The 14,242-nt window shown below is 44.2% G+C and overlaps 1 protein-coding gene across 1 annotated transcript in view; it reads left to right on the top strand.

Annotated features, from left to right (window-relative positions):
- Nucleotides 1–10,498: 10,498 nt before the first annotated feature.
- Nucleotides 10,499–14,242, top strand: part of LOC137372396 (protein boule-like) — a 161,864-nt gene continuing 158,120 nt past the window's right edge. Inside the window, exon 1 of the mRNA XM_068036284.1 lies at nt 10,499–10,516. Within this exon, the coding sequence (XP_067892385.1) occupies nt 10,499–10,516 (18 nt within the window). The remainder of the gene's footprint in view (nt 10,517–14,242) is intronic.

Genomic DNA, 14,242 nt, shown 5'->3' with positions numbered 1-14,242 from the left:
GATGGTATGTTGCCTCCCTGGTGCCAGGGTCAAGGATGTCTCTGAACGGCAGGGGGCATTCTGAAGGGGGAGGGTGAACAGCCAGAGGTTGTGGTACACATTGGTACTAACAACATAGGCAGGAAGAGTGATCAGGGAGTTAGGTAGTAAGTTAAAAAACAGGACCTCTAGGGTTGTAATCTCGGGATTACTCCCTGTGCCACATGCCAGTGAGGCTAGAAATAGGAAGATAGTGCAGCTAAACATGTGGCTAAACAGCTGGTGTAGGAAGGAAGGTTTCAGATATCTGGATCATTGGGATCTCTTCTGGGACAGGTGGGACCTGTACAAGAAGGACGGGTTGCATCTAAACTGGAGGGGCACAAATATCCTGGCTGCGAGGTTTGCTAGCGTCACTCGGGAGTTTAAACTAGTGTGGCAGGGGAATGGGAACCAGAGTAGTAGGCCAGCAGGTAAAATAACTGAGGGGGAACTAGTGAATAAGGCCAGTAAGACTGAGAAGAGGAGCAGGCAGGGAGATGTTGCTGAGCACAGCAGGACTGGTGGTCTGAAGTGCATTTGTTTCAATGCGAGAAGTATAACAGGTAAGGCAGATGAACTTAGAGCTTGGATTAGCACTTGGAACTATGATGTTGCTATTACAGAGACTTGGTTGAGGGAAGGACAGGATTGGCAGCGAAACGTTCCGGGATTTTGGAAGCCTCAGGTGGGATAGAGGGGGATGTAAAAAGGGTGGGGGAGTTGCATTACTGGCTAAGGAGAATATCACAGCTGTACTGCGGGAGGACACCTCGGAGGGGTCATGCAGCGAGGCAATATGGGTAGAGCTCAGGAATAGTAAGGGTGCAGTCACAATGTTGGGGGTTTACTACAGGCCTCCCAACAGCCAGCGGGAGATAGAGGAGCAGATATGTAGACAGATTTTGGAAAGATGTAAAAGCAACAGGGTTGTTGTGGTGGGTGATTTTAACTTCCCCGATATTGACTGGGACTCACTTAGTGTTAGGGGCTGGGATGGGGCAGAATTTGTAAGGAGCATCCAGGAGGGCTTCTTGAAACAATATGTAGATAGCCCAACTAGGGAAGGGGCCGTACTGGACCTGGTATTGGGGAACAAGCCCGGCCAGGTGGTCGAAGTTTCAGTAGGGGAGCATTTTGGGAACAGTGACCATAATTCCGTAAGTTTTAAGGTACTTGTGGATAAGGATAAGAGTAGTCTTCGGGTGAAGGTGCTAAATTGGAGGAAGGCTAATTATAACAATATTAGGTAGGAACTGAAGAATTTAGATTGGGGGCGGTTGTCTTTCAAACGTCAGTTGATTAGAATCCAGGACCGGCATGTTCCTGTGAGGATGAAGGATAAGTTTGGCAAGTTTCGGGAACCTTGGATAATGAGGGATATTGTGAGCCTAGTCAAAAAGAAAAAGGAAGCATTCATAAGGGCTAGAAGGCTGGGAACAGACGAAACCCTTGAGGAATATAAAGAAAATAGGAAGGAACTTAAGCAAGGAGTCAGGAGGGCTAAAAGGGGGTCATGAAAAGTAATTGGCAAACAGGATTAAGGAAAATACCAAGGCTTTTTATACATATATAAAGAGCAAGCGGGTAGCAAGGGAAAGGGTTGGCCCACTCAAGGACAGAGGAGGGAATCTATGTGTGGAGCCAGAGGAAATGGGCGAGGTACTAAATGAGTACTTTGCATCAGTATTCACCAAAGAGAAGGACTTGGTGGATGATGAGTCTAGGGAAGGGAGTGTAGATAGTCTCAGTCATCTCATTATCAAAAAGGAGGAGGTGTTGGGCGTCTTGAAAAACATCAAGGTAGAAAAGTCCCCAGGGCCTGATGGGACCTACCCCAGAATACTGAGGGAAGCAAGGGAGGAAATTGCTGGGGCCTTGACAGAAATCTTTGTATCCTCATTGGCTACAGGTGAGATCCCAGAGGACTGGAGAATAGCCAATTGTTCCTTTGTTTAAGAAGGGTAGCAAGGATAATCCAAGAAATTACAGGCCGGTGAGCCTTACGTCAATGGTCGGGAAATTATTGGAGAGGATTCTTCGGGACAGGATTTACTCCCATTTGGAAACAAATGAACTTATTAGCAAGAGGCAGCATGGTTTTGTGAAGGGGAAGTCGTGTCTCACTAACTAGATCGAGTTTTTTGAGGAAGTGGCGAAGATGATTGATGAAGGAACGGCAGTGGATGTTGTCTACATGGACTTCAGTAAAGCCTTTGACAAGGTCCCTCATGGCAGACTGGGTACAAAGGATGAAGTCACACAGGATCAGAGGTGAGCTGGCAAGATGGATACAGAACTGGCTCGGTCATAGAAGACAGAGGGTAGCAGTGGAAGGGTGCTTTTCTGAATGGAGGGCTGTGACGAGTGTTGTTCCCAGCACTGAACCCTGCGGACCTTTGCTGTTTGTAGTATATATAAATGATTTGAAGGAAAATGTAGCTGGTCTGATTAGTAAGTTTGCGGACGACACAAAGGTTGGTGGAGTTGCGGATAGTGATGAGGATTGTCAGAGGATACAGCAGGATATAGGTCGGTTGCAGACTTGGGTGGAGAAATGGCAGATGGAGTTTATTTTTTTATTTAGAGATACAGCACTGAAACAGGCCCTTCGGCCCACCGAGTCTGTGCCGACCATCAACCACCCATTTATACTCATCCTACATTAATCCCATATTCCTACCACATCCCCACAATTCCCCTACCACGTACCTTATAATGGGGGCAATTTATAATGGCCAATTTACCTATCAACCTGCAAGTCTTTGGCTGTGGGAGGAAACCGGAGCACCCGGCGGAAACCCACGCGGTCACAGGGAGAACTTGCAAACTCCACACAGGCAGAACCCAGAATCGAACCCGGGTCGCTGGAGCTGTGAGGCTGCGGTGCTAACCACTGCACCACTGTGCTGCCCTAATCCGGACAAATGTGATATAATGCATTTTAGAAGGTCTGATACAGGTGGGAAGTATACAGTAAATGGCAGAACCCTTAGGAGTATTGACAGGCAGAGAGATCTGAGCATACAAGTCCACGGATCACTGAAAGTGACAACACAGGTGGATAAGGTAGTCAAGAAGGCATACGGCATGCTTGCCTTCATCGGTCGGGGCATACAGTATAAAAATTGGCAAGTCATGCTGCAGCTGTACAGAACCTTAGTTAGGCCACACTTGGAATATTGTGTGCAATTCTGGGTCGCCACACTACCAGAAGGACGTGGAGGCTTTGGAGAGGGTACAGAAGAGGTTTACCAGGATATTACCTGGTCTGGAGGGTATTAGCTATGAGGAGAGGATGGATAAACTCGGATTGTTTTCACTGGAACAACGGAGGTGGAGGGGCGACTTGATAGAGGTTTACAAAGTTATGAGTGGCATGGACAGAGTGGATAGTCAGAAGCTTTTCATGGAGGGTGGAAGAGTCAATTACTAGGGGACATAGGTTTACGGTGCGAGGGGCAAAGTTTAGAGGGGATGTGCGAGGCACGTTTTTTACACAGAGGGTGGTGTGTTGCTGGAACTTGCTGCCGGGGGAGGTGGTGGAAGCAGGTACGATAGCAACGTTTAAGAGGCATCTTGACAAATACATGAATAGGATGGGAATAGAGGGATACAGACCCCGGAAGTGCAGAAGGTTTTAGTTTAGACAGGCATCATGATCGGCTCAGGCTTGGAGGGCCGAATGGCCTGTTCCTGTGCTGTACTGTTCTTTGTTCCAGGGCTTGTGCATAAAAATGAAGGCTGATACTCCAGTTCAGTACTGAGGGAGTGCTACACTGTTAGAGGTGCCGTCTTTGGGATGAGACATTAAACCAAGGCCCCATCTGTCTGCTCGGATGGATGTAAAAGATCCCATGGCACTGTTTCAAAGAAGAGCAGGGGAGTTAACCCCGGTGTCCTGGCCAATATTTATCCCTCAAATAAAAACAGATTATCTAGTCATTATCACATTGCTGTTTGTGGGAGTTTGCTGTGTGCAAATTGGCTGCCACAGTTCCTACAACAGTGACTATACTTCAAAAGTCCTTCACTGGCTGAAAAGTGCTTTGAGACATCTGGTAGTCATGAAAAGTGCTGTATAAATGCAAGTCTTTCTTTTTCCACCATTGTTGGGTTCATACTCTACTACAACAGGCTGTACAATTAAATGCTGAAAGCCTTGAGCTAGGCTGCTCTTCAGAGCATCTAAGTAAACAGTCATTTTTGTCACTCTGGGATGCAAAAGCTGCCTTTAGGGCCTATTCCTGACACCCTGACATTGCATTAATCACCTGCCACAATCATCTGGGTGTTCTTCACATCATGTCATATCTCCTGCATTGTGTTGCAGATGAGGTCTGTGGATTTCTTCAACATATCCACCATCCACAATACAAGAGGAGATGATCTCCACTGTTTGCATATGAGATCTATGTTCCTGAATCATAGGTCTTTTAAAAACAAGCCAGAAACCTTCAGCTCCTCAGCTGCAGGTAATTATATCTGCCCTCTGTTGGGAGAGTTAACTGTGTCCTCATCACTCCCTCCCAACTCTTATTGCTTACTGGTGCTCTGCGATTCACCCAGTGATATACCCTCTGTCTCAGTATTGCCCTTCTCTTGGACAGGTGATTCTGGGTTGGTGCCTGAATAAATAAGCTCCCGTGGCAAAATGGATAATCCAGGTGGAGGAATTGGCCTTCCAGAGGTGCCAAGCTGCTCGTTAGATAATTTTCCTCAGAAGCACTCAGTATCTGTGAGGTCAATGTACATTGTCACACCAACTGGCTTTGCCGAACGATAATTTTCTTTAATTCACTGACTGGAGATCTGAACTTATATTTTTCAAGACATTTAAAAAAGAACAGCTAAAAGGACGATTTGGCTAGCAGCTTAGGATGGACACCTAATTTGCAACACTGTATCCTACATATTAAGGTTTGTGAGGAGGAAGACAAAATGTCTGCTTCTGCCCCAGCAAGAACCAAGACCCAGGAGGTTTAAGGGAAATACCTGTTCGTTTTAGCATGAGAGAAATACTGCTGCTATGTCTGAATCACTGAATGACTGTCATGTGACAAGCCCCTTCCCATCTGTGGTTTTAAGCTTGTGTCTTTCTGTAGCAGAGAGGCGCTTCTGGACTCTGACATGTGCAGACCCAAGTGACGGGTCCCTCCTCTCTCTCCATTTCAGCTCTGTTGGCTGACCACCTTTACATACTCCGGCTATAATCAGAAACTGCATTGGAGGAAATCATCTGCCTCCAAGAGACCCATCAAAATAGTCATCTATCTCTTCAAACTATAAGCCTCAGGACCACCGAATTTCAGCTAGAAGTCAGCCAATTCACCAAATGCCAAACACTGTATACCCCTTTTTTCTATGGACTCTAACTCAACCAATCTACCTTTCCCCACTCTGTAACCCATTTGTGTGTGTGTTAACCTCTAGTGTCTGTAAGTGAAAGTTGATGCGTAACTTATTATTTTATCCAAGGCCCCAAACACTCCTTTCAGGTGAAGCAGCGATTTACTTGTACTTCTTTCAATTTAGTATACTGTATTTGCTGCTCACAGTGCGGTGGTCCTCTACACTGGGGACACCAAACTCAGATTGGGTGACCGCTTTGCGGAACACCTTTGTTCAGTCTGAAAACATGACTCCAAGCTTCCTGTTGCTTGCCATTTCAACACACCCCCTTGTTCTCATGCCCACATCTCTGCCCTGGGCTTGCTGCAGTGTTTCAGTGAACATCAACGCAAGCTCGAGGAACAGCATCTCATTTACTGATTAGGCACGCTACAGCCTACTGGACTGAACATTAAGTTCAATAATTTCAGAGCATGATTGGCCCCGCTTCTTTTAAGTTTTATTTTTTATTTTTATTTTATTTTAGTTTGTTTCATCATTTTTTTTACCATGTGCCTGCCCACTGTTTTTTTTCATGTTTGTGCTTTTGGCCAGGGCTGTTTGTTATTCTGTCATTTAACACCCTCTCTGCACTAACACTTTGTCTTTCACTGCATCATTAACACACCCTTTGCCTTTGCTCCATGACCTTCTGGTCAGTTATTCTCTGTGACCCTCTGTCCTATTAACACCTTCCCTTTTGTTATCTTTTTCCCCACCCCCGCTTTCTTTGCTTAAAACCTATCACATTTCTAACCTTTGCCAGTTCTGATGAAAGGTTACAGACCTGAAACGTTAACTCTGCTTCTCTCTCCACAGATGCTGCCAGACCTGCTGAGTATTTCCAGCATTTTTTGTTTTCATTAGTATTTTATTAGTTCAGTTTAGGTACAATAAAGTTAACCTCTTTCTTTGTTAAACTCAAGAAAACCTGTCCGATTGGTTCTCGTTATGATCATAGCAAGTAAGTAATCAAACACCTACTGAATTAGCCAGTACATTCACTTTAAGAAAGAATAAAACCTTTTGTAGTCAAACAAAGAGAGGGAAAAGAGGGAAGCCCTTTAACGCCTCCTGACTTGACCATAACAACATTCATATTAGGATCCATTCTCAGATGTCAATCAGAAGATCTGACTGAGCAGTCATAGGAAAGAGGCCATGTCTGCCTAGAGAGCTCAGGATCACTTTCTCCTACCTGATCCTCAGAGAGGAACAATGTGCCAGACTCCTCCACCTCACTAAGGACGTCATTACTGAAATCTGTCACCTGCTGCTGCCACAGCAACTGCCTCAGAGCAGGGTGAGGATGGCACTGCTAGTGGCTGTGAAGCTGATCCTAGCCAAGAACATTCATCCTTCCAGGTTGGGGGAGGTGATATTTGCAACATCCTCCAGTTTGCCATCCACTGTTACATAAGCAGGTAACTGAAGCTCTGTAGTCGCCAAATTCTGAATACAGTTCATTCCCTCGTGCCAGAGAGAAGCAGGCGAAGCAAAGCACACAGCTTCAAGAGGATTGCAGGCTTCTCCATGGTGCAGGGTACCACTGACTGCACATACGTCGCTTTGCGGGCGCCGCATGTCAAATCTGAGATGTGTCAGTTGATCCAGCTGGTGTGCAACCATACTCAACGAATCATGCAGGTTAATGCATGGTGTACTGGCACCAGTCATGCCATCTTCATTCTGCAGCAATCCAGTCTGCCATTAGCATTTGAGCCTCCTTGCCAAACCAGAGGGTGGCTACTGGGTGATAATGGCTATTCACTGACCGCATGGCTAATGACTCTGATGAGCAACACACACGTGGGCAGCATGCATATAAAGAAAGCCATGTTGCCACACTAAAAGTGATCAACTAGACTAATGGGGTGCTTAAGCAACATCTCCGCTGCCTGGATTGCTGCAACCCTGTAGTACTCGGCAAAGCAAGTGTCATAGGCTGCTGTATGCAGCACAACCTCGCCACCATGAGGGCGCAGCCCTTGCTACCAGCTGACCTGCGACCAGCTAAATAGGAGGAGGAGGAGGAGGTACAGGTGGAGGAGGAAGATAGGGAGGCACCCTGGACATCCCCTTTCTAGATGGGCTTTCCACAATCAACTAATGCAACTATGATACAGCTGAACACAACCCCAATTCCCCATTCACCTGAAGTTCACAACTCACCATTGTCTCTGTTACTGATCATCACAGCGTCCTCTTTGCCACAATGCAAGAATAAAAGCCAAGATAAAACAAGAATTCCTAACCAAAATTTATAAATCAAACATTGCCAAATTGGATATAAAACTCAACTAATCACCCTTGTGCAATCCCTCAGTGCCTGTTTTCCACTTGGCTTTGCCTGCCCTATTTCTCTTACACAGTGCTAGGCCAGTGGCTGCAAGCGTGGCTGGTGGAAAGCTGCTGTTAGTGGCAGAGACTGCAGATAGCCTTGCAGGATGACCTCACCCTAGAAGGCCTGGCTTTGGACTGCACCATCTCGGCATGGGCGTCTACAGTCTGGGTTGGCTGGCTGACAGGCAACAGCAAGGGGTGACAGTAGTGGGAAAACAAATGCAATAATCCTGAGAGAGAACAGCAGGTTCATGCTCCACGGTGCCACTGCCTCTCCCCAAGGCAGCATCTCAGCAGTCCTAGTAATGTATTGGAGGACAAATTATTGCACTGCTGCAAGATCCTGCAAGCCCCTTTGAATACTAGTATCTGCAGCTATGATGGCAGCAAGCTGAGCTAACATGGCAGCAAGCTGAGCTTCCACTGCAGCATCCAGACATTGGGTGGCTTCTGCTTGTGCTGCATTGGAAGTTGAGACAGCAGACACTGCATCCTGGATGGGTTCACAAATGGTCCATGGAGTTGACCACCATTTCCACACTGGAGAGAATGAGCTCCAAGCTCTGCACAAAATCCTGTGCCAAGTTGGTGCTGGATTAATCCATACTGATTGACATTGATCGCAGGCTTTCGGGCAGGCATAACAATGCACAAGCATTTCAATGTGCATACTCATCAGTCTTCTTTTGCCCGCTGCTCCATCAAAGTTCTCATCAAAGTCCTTTGCAGTAGAATTTGTGCGCAACCTTGCCCTCTGGCAAGCTGGCACCTGTGCTACCCTTGTCCCCTGCCCTGCTGCAGACCACTTGTGCCCAGTGTCTCACCAGATCCAGGTCCCGCCTCTAAACTGTCCTGTAAAGTACGCATAGTGCCAGAATATGACTTGATGGCTGCAAGTGTGAGAGCTACTAACAGTGTTTCTTCTTCATCGCTGTCTTCCTGCTCTTCTAACTCCTTCTCTTCCACCACAGCCTGGCCTGGTTGCACTGTGGGAGTACCTTCACCACATGGACTGCAGCAGATCAAAGCAGGTGACTGGGCACCACACTTTCAAGGGCAATTAGGAATGGGTAATAAATGCCAACCTAGCAAGCGACGCTCACGTCGAATGAATGAGTGAAAAATGAATTTTCTCCTAGTCGGCACATTTTGTGTTACATAATGGGTTAAATTTTAATAATTTCATAACTATTAGAATTGCAATTTCCTTCAATTACCAATTTATGCATATTCATTTTAAGTACATCCAAATTTGGTTTCAAACTATGAGATGTTTTGAAATGTTTCTTTGAGGGTTGCCTGTTTCAAACTGTTCAAAAATAGGATTAATAACATTGAGAGTCTTTCCCTACCCTCCATCAAAACTAATTCTTTTTTCTTATTCATTCATGGGATGTGGGCATCGCTGGCCAGGCCAGTATTTATTGCCCATGAGAAGGTGGTGGTGAGCTGCCTTCTTGAACCGCTGCAGTCCATTTGGGGTAGGTATACCCACAGTGCTGTTAGGAAGGGAGTTCCAGGATTTTGACCCAGCGACAGTGAAAGAACGGCGATATAGTTCCAAGTCAGGATGGTGTGTGACTTGGAGGGAAATTTGCAGGTGGTGGTGTTCCCATGTATTTGCTGCCCTTGTCCTTCTAGTTGGTAGAGGTCGCGGGTTTGGAAGGTGTGTTCTGATTCTGTATCTACATTTCTAACCTGCAAGTTAGTAACTCATAGTTCCTTATTAAGTCAATTTTACAAGTATTTCGTTTGAGCTGGTAAAATTGCATGAAACACAACTTACATCTCCATATTGACTTGATTTTTGTTTGCCAACAGATCATGAATTTGCAAAACAATAGATTATTCATGTGTTTCAATATATTTACCTGCCAATACGGACAGTGTAAAATTGCATTTTACGTTTAGAAAGGCTAATTAACTAGGGAGGGAAGTACTGTTTGGGCCATTCGGATGCATGTTCCCATTCAATAATTAATAAATCAAACAAGCTGTATTATAAAAGTGCGCTCAAATAGCTTGGCACCTTATAAGTAAGACGTCGTTTCAATTTCCCACTGAAGAAGTTATCCGTCAACTGATACTTCAGAGGAATGCTGGGCGAGAGAGTTCAAAGCCACACAAATGGTGATGTGAGAGCAAAAGTTCAGCCACACGCACCCTCGCCTACGGGCGAATTGCAATCCCTCCGCCAACGAGCCCTCCGGGCAAGCTGCAATCGGTAGTTTCGGGTAGCTGTGCGCTTTGTTTCTCAACACAACCGTTTTGACAAAACCCCAAATCCAATCTATTGCCGCGCATTAAATTCACGATTGACTTCACTTACACTGACACTGAACTAATTGCAAGATGATTGACAACAGCAACAGTTGCGCGGTGACTTAAGGAAAGTAAAACTTTCCAAAATAAAAATTAGAAACCATTTGTTTAATTCTCAGTTGAATGCAAAGTTTCTTGTTGCTAAAATTTACTTCGGAAACAAATAAGCCGTCGCTGGCACTGAATATTTAATGATATTTAACGCGAACTGAGACCCCCTTAGATTTGATTGGTTTGGTTTGTGAGTGGAGCCAGTGGGGGTTTGACCGCCCCCGGTCACTGACTCGATGTGGTATGACCCGGTAATTTAAGGTGCTGCCAGTTGCCCACAAACTCAAGTACGGAACCAACAGGCTTTTTGTACGTTGAGTAAAATCGGTGCCCCCCCACTCCCCCTCCCCTCAGAAAGCCTGAAAACGTGCAGATGGACACCGAAGGAGCGGTGAGTGGCCTGGGCAGCGGCTCCTTAGCTGGAGCTCCCGGGGAGGGAAGCTGGTTGGGCGGTGGTGAGTGGCAGGAAGGGTCGCAGAGAAGCTGTCTTCCAAACACTTGGGGACCAATTGTCTGCTTATAGTCCGATTATAATCGGATTGTAATCGCAGGCGCAGCACTGGTTGTCTTGCTCCCTCAAGCAGATATTTATGATTAAACTATTAATACATCTGGACGAGAGCAAGACACCTCGATATTACAGCTTGGGCTGGGAGGTGGGCGAGGCTCGGAAAGCGTGCCGGCAAAACATGGCCACGCCGTCGCTTTAGCTCGACGCCAGTGTGAGGGGAGCGATCGCAGCGAATGAGATTTTCGGCTAGGATTTTGTCCTCAGTGTATTTCTTTTTGAATTTAAGTTACTGAACGATATCAATTACTCCAGCTTTTGATTTACGGGAAGGAAAGGCGCGAAATTCAGTCAGGGTTTACACTTTGAGAATAGGAACTCATTTTAATAAAACTGAAGTTGAGAGTTTGAACGATACCGACTTTGAATTGGGTCGTTGTCTTTCTTCATCCCCACCCCCGAATTTGGTAATTTACCACATTAAATCCTAATTATAGTTTGGTTGTGGTTTTGCTTGGGATAGTGGTGGGAGAAAGCAATGTACCTTATAGTTTAATAACTTACGTTGCCAGCGATATTTACAGTAAGCTTTAGATTTTAACGGCCGTAATAAACTCCTCCGACAGTCCCGTCCACATGGCGTTTAGAGGATTATTTTTTGATGGTGTATTTGTTTATTGGGGACTTTGCGAGCGTCGTCTTTCCGCAGCTTCCCGCCAAAAGCCGTTGCGCGGGCGCACTGGTTCCAGTTCTCGCCGGTTTGGTCCGATCCGTGCGGACACTGAGGGCGGATTGCCATTTGCTTTAAATCGCCGTGGCCGGACTATATACATATGTACTACTGGTGTTGAATAAATTATACATTTAGGGGGAAAATAATAGGTGAGCAACATTGTAAGATTTTTTTTAAATGTTGATGATGGGATGGGTCAAATAAGATTCGTTGTGTCGCTTTTTATGTACACACAAATGTAAAAATTCGGTGATTGGAAATAATGTCTTTTTTCTTGTTTCACGTGATTTTAAAAAAAACTAGACAAACTGGAGGCGGCCTGGATAGTTGTGTCGTTGCGGTTAGCCGTGGGGTGGGGTCGGTGGAGGGCGAAGAGAAGAGCCGCGTGCAGAGGGTAACGGCTGCCGGGCGCGCACCTGCGCGGGGAGGCCCCAGGGATTATTGTTTGAATGCGGTTCAGCCATTGGGACAGCGAATATAACGCCGCCACATCGAGTTGTTACATGTTTTTTTTAAATGTACATATAAATGTTTTGCCGACATTAAGCAATTGAGATATTTTTCTTTAGAGTTGTCTTTTGAAATAAATGCAAATAGTTTAAAAGTTCATTGAGCTATAACCTAACCCAGCCCTTATCTCCAAAACAAGAGGGGTGGGTGGGAAGGCCTTTTTAGAGAATGTTTCCGTTTGTTTTAAAACGGAAAGTCATGGGCTCGCTGATTGAAACTTTGGAAATGAACTATGCGTGGTTCTTGGGAGTGCAGGTAAGAGCTGCTTGAGATGGAAGCGTTCAATTGTTTTTTTTTCAAATTTAAGATAGAAGATTAGTTGAATGGTAGAAAAATCCAGTAGAAACAGGGTATGTAGATGTGAAAGGTGTACATTTCAATGTTTTGAAATATTGAAGATTAAATAATTTTGTATGAAACAAGTTGTTTAAATAAAAATGTGTAGTATTTTTTCCAGGCCTGTGTCCTAGAAGTTAAAAATCAGAAACTGAAATTAAGTTTGATTCTTGAAATGAAAAAAATGTTCTTTAAGGCATTCTCAGATTTCATGAATGGCCTGCTTAATAAACTGGGTGGTTTTATTTTGATAAAAATTGAAACTCTCCGCCGAACAAGATGGCAATCTGTCATGAGTTTTAATGCTAACATTTTAACTTGCGTCACTTACTTACTGCACTGATGTATAAGTTATACCAGGTGTATAAGTTGCTACTGTTTTATTTAGTTGTAGGATTAATATAAATTCTAATTTCTCCAATAGACGTCTGTTCAATGTTTTCACTTAATAGAAAGTTTAAGTATATACTGACGCGTTGAGAAATTTGATTTTACTCGCAACAGAATTGCAAACCACTGTTAGGTCAGTCTGTATCCAATGGGAATTTTTCTTTGAATAGAACACACCAGACCTCAATAGGCTGTTCCTGTATAGTTGGACTGAAAACAACATGCACCCATTATTCTTTACCTTATCTGTTTCATATATGGAATCTTAAGGGCATTTTAAATGAGTAAAATGCTCCTGTGTAAATAAAATGATATGAAATGGGAGGTTGCAAAATTAATTTAGAAAATTAAACCTAACAATGAATATAAATGAATTCATGTGTACTTTTAGCATTTTAGAACAATTCCGGTCAAAATGATGGTATTTCTTTATTAGAACAGATTTGGATCAAAAGTAGTGTTTACAGGATAGATACTGTTTAGTTTGATGATCTTTGATTTATATTGAGATTGTTGGGAAAATTATTTTTCAAATGTATCTTTTTTTTTGTAGTGTTCAAATTCTGTAGCTGATCTAAGCATGTTCAGATCAACCATAAGTGAACTTCACTCGTAATTGGGGGTTGGGTAGACGAGCAAAAAGAGAGGTGAAGGAAACAATCATAGAAGTTAAGGATATGCTGGATTTAATTTAATTGGAGACAAACTGAACAATTTGATGGGTATTGGGAAATTATTAAACAGTAGTAGAAAAATATTGAACAAAAAAAAGTTAATGTGCATGTGTAAATTTTGATTGGCCATTCTGTGGCCAGTACTTTAAATGTTAAGGTAGTCAGAATTCTGGAAGTAACAGTGGGGGGTGGGTGGCTGGTGTAGAAAGTGTTACTAACAAGATGTTGCCTACTCAAAATTGCAATATGGATGGGTCCCAAAGTTCTTTAAAATCAGGTTGGTTTAGAAAATCTGAAGCAACAAACTCAAAAGATGGAAGCACTTGATCTGGCAAGAGAAATGTTTGTGTTAATGTTATCTTTTTTAAAAAAACTCTAATAGAAACAAAGTTGTTAACTGATTACTGATGTATCTAAATAGTAATGTCAATTGCTCAAAAGAGTGAATGGGGTCTAACCAGTGTTGAAAAGGCCAGTTTCTGGGCTTGATCTCATGATGGCTCAGGGATGAACCTGCAACTGGGCTGGATTTCAGTTGTGGCTGCCTGGCATTGCTTTCTCCTTTTCCGCAAGAGGAAGCATCTGATGGGGCTGACTGGCAATTCTTCATGCACAACTATCCTGATAGAAAGCACAGTTATGTGAGGGCTCCTGCAACGCCACTTGTACTGTGCCCTGTTTCTGCTTGGTTTGTGAAATTATTGAACTCCATGTTCAGTCCAGCAGGCTTTAGCGTGCCTAATTGGTAAATGAGATGCTGTTCCTCGATGCGTTTGTAAATAGCTGATGACCCCCAAATTACAAAGAAAAGTATTTTCTTATTAAAATACTTGAAAACCTCACACCACACTTGCATTACACAGTCCTCTTTGGCAAAATCTTTGTGGTTAAAAGTCCCATACTCCACCCAGTTGCAATAGATTGGATCTCGCAGACCTTGCTCAAAGTAAATTCGTAAGGGCTAGA

Source organism: Heterodontus francisci, chromosome 7 (genome assembly GCF_036365525.1).
Source record: "Heterodontus francisci isolate sHetFra1 chromosome 7, sHetFra1.hap1, whole genome shotgun sequence".
NCBI lineage: Eukaryota > Metazoa > Chordata > Chondrichthyes > Heterodontiformes > Heterodontidae > Heterodontus > Heterodontus francisci.
Note: the sequence above shows the minus strand (reverse complement) of the source record. Positions and strands in the feature narration are given on the sequence as shown.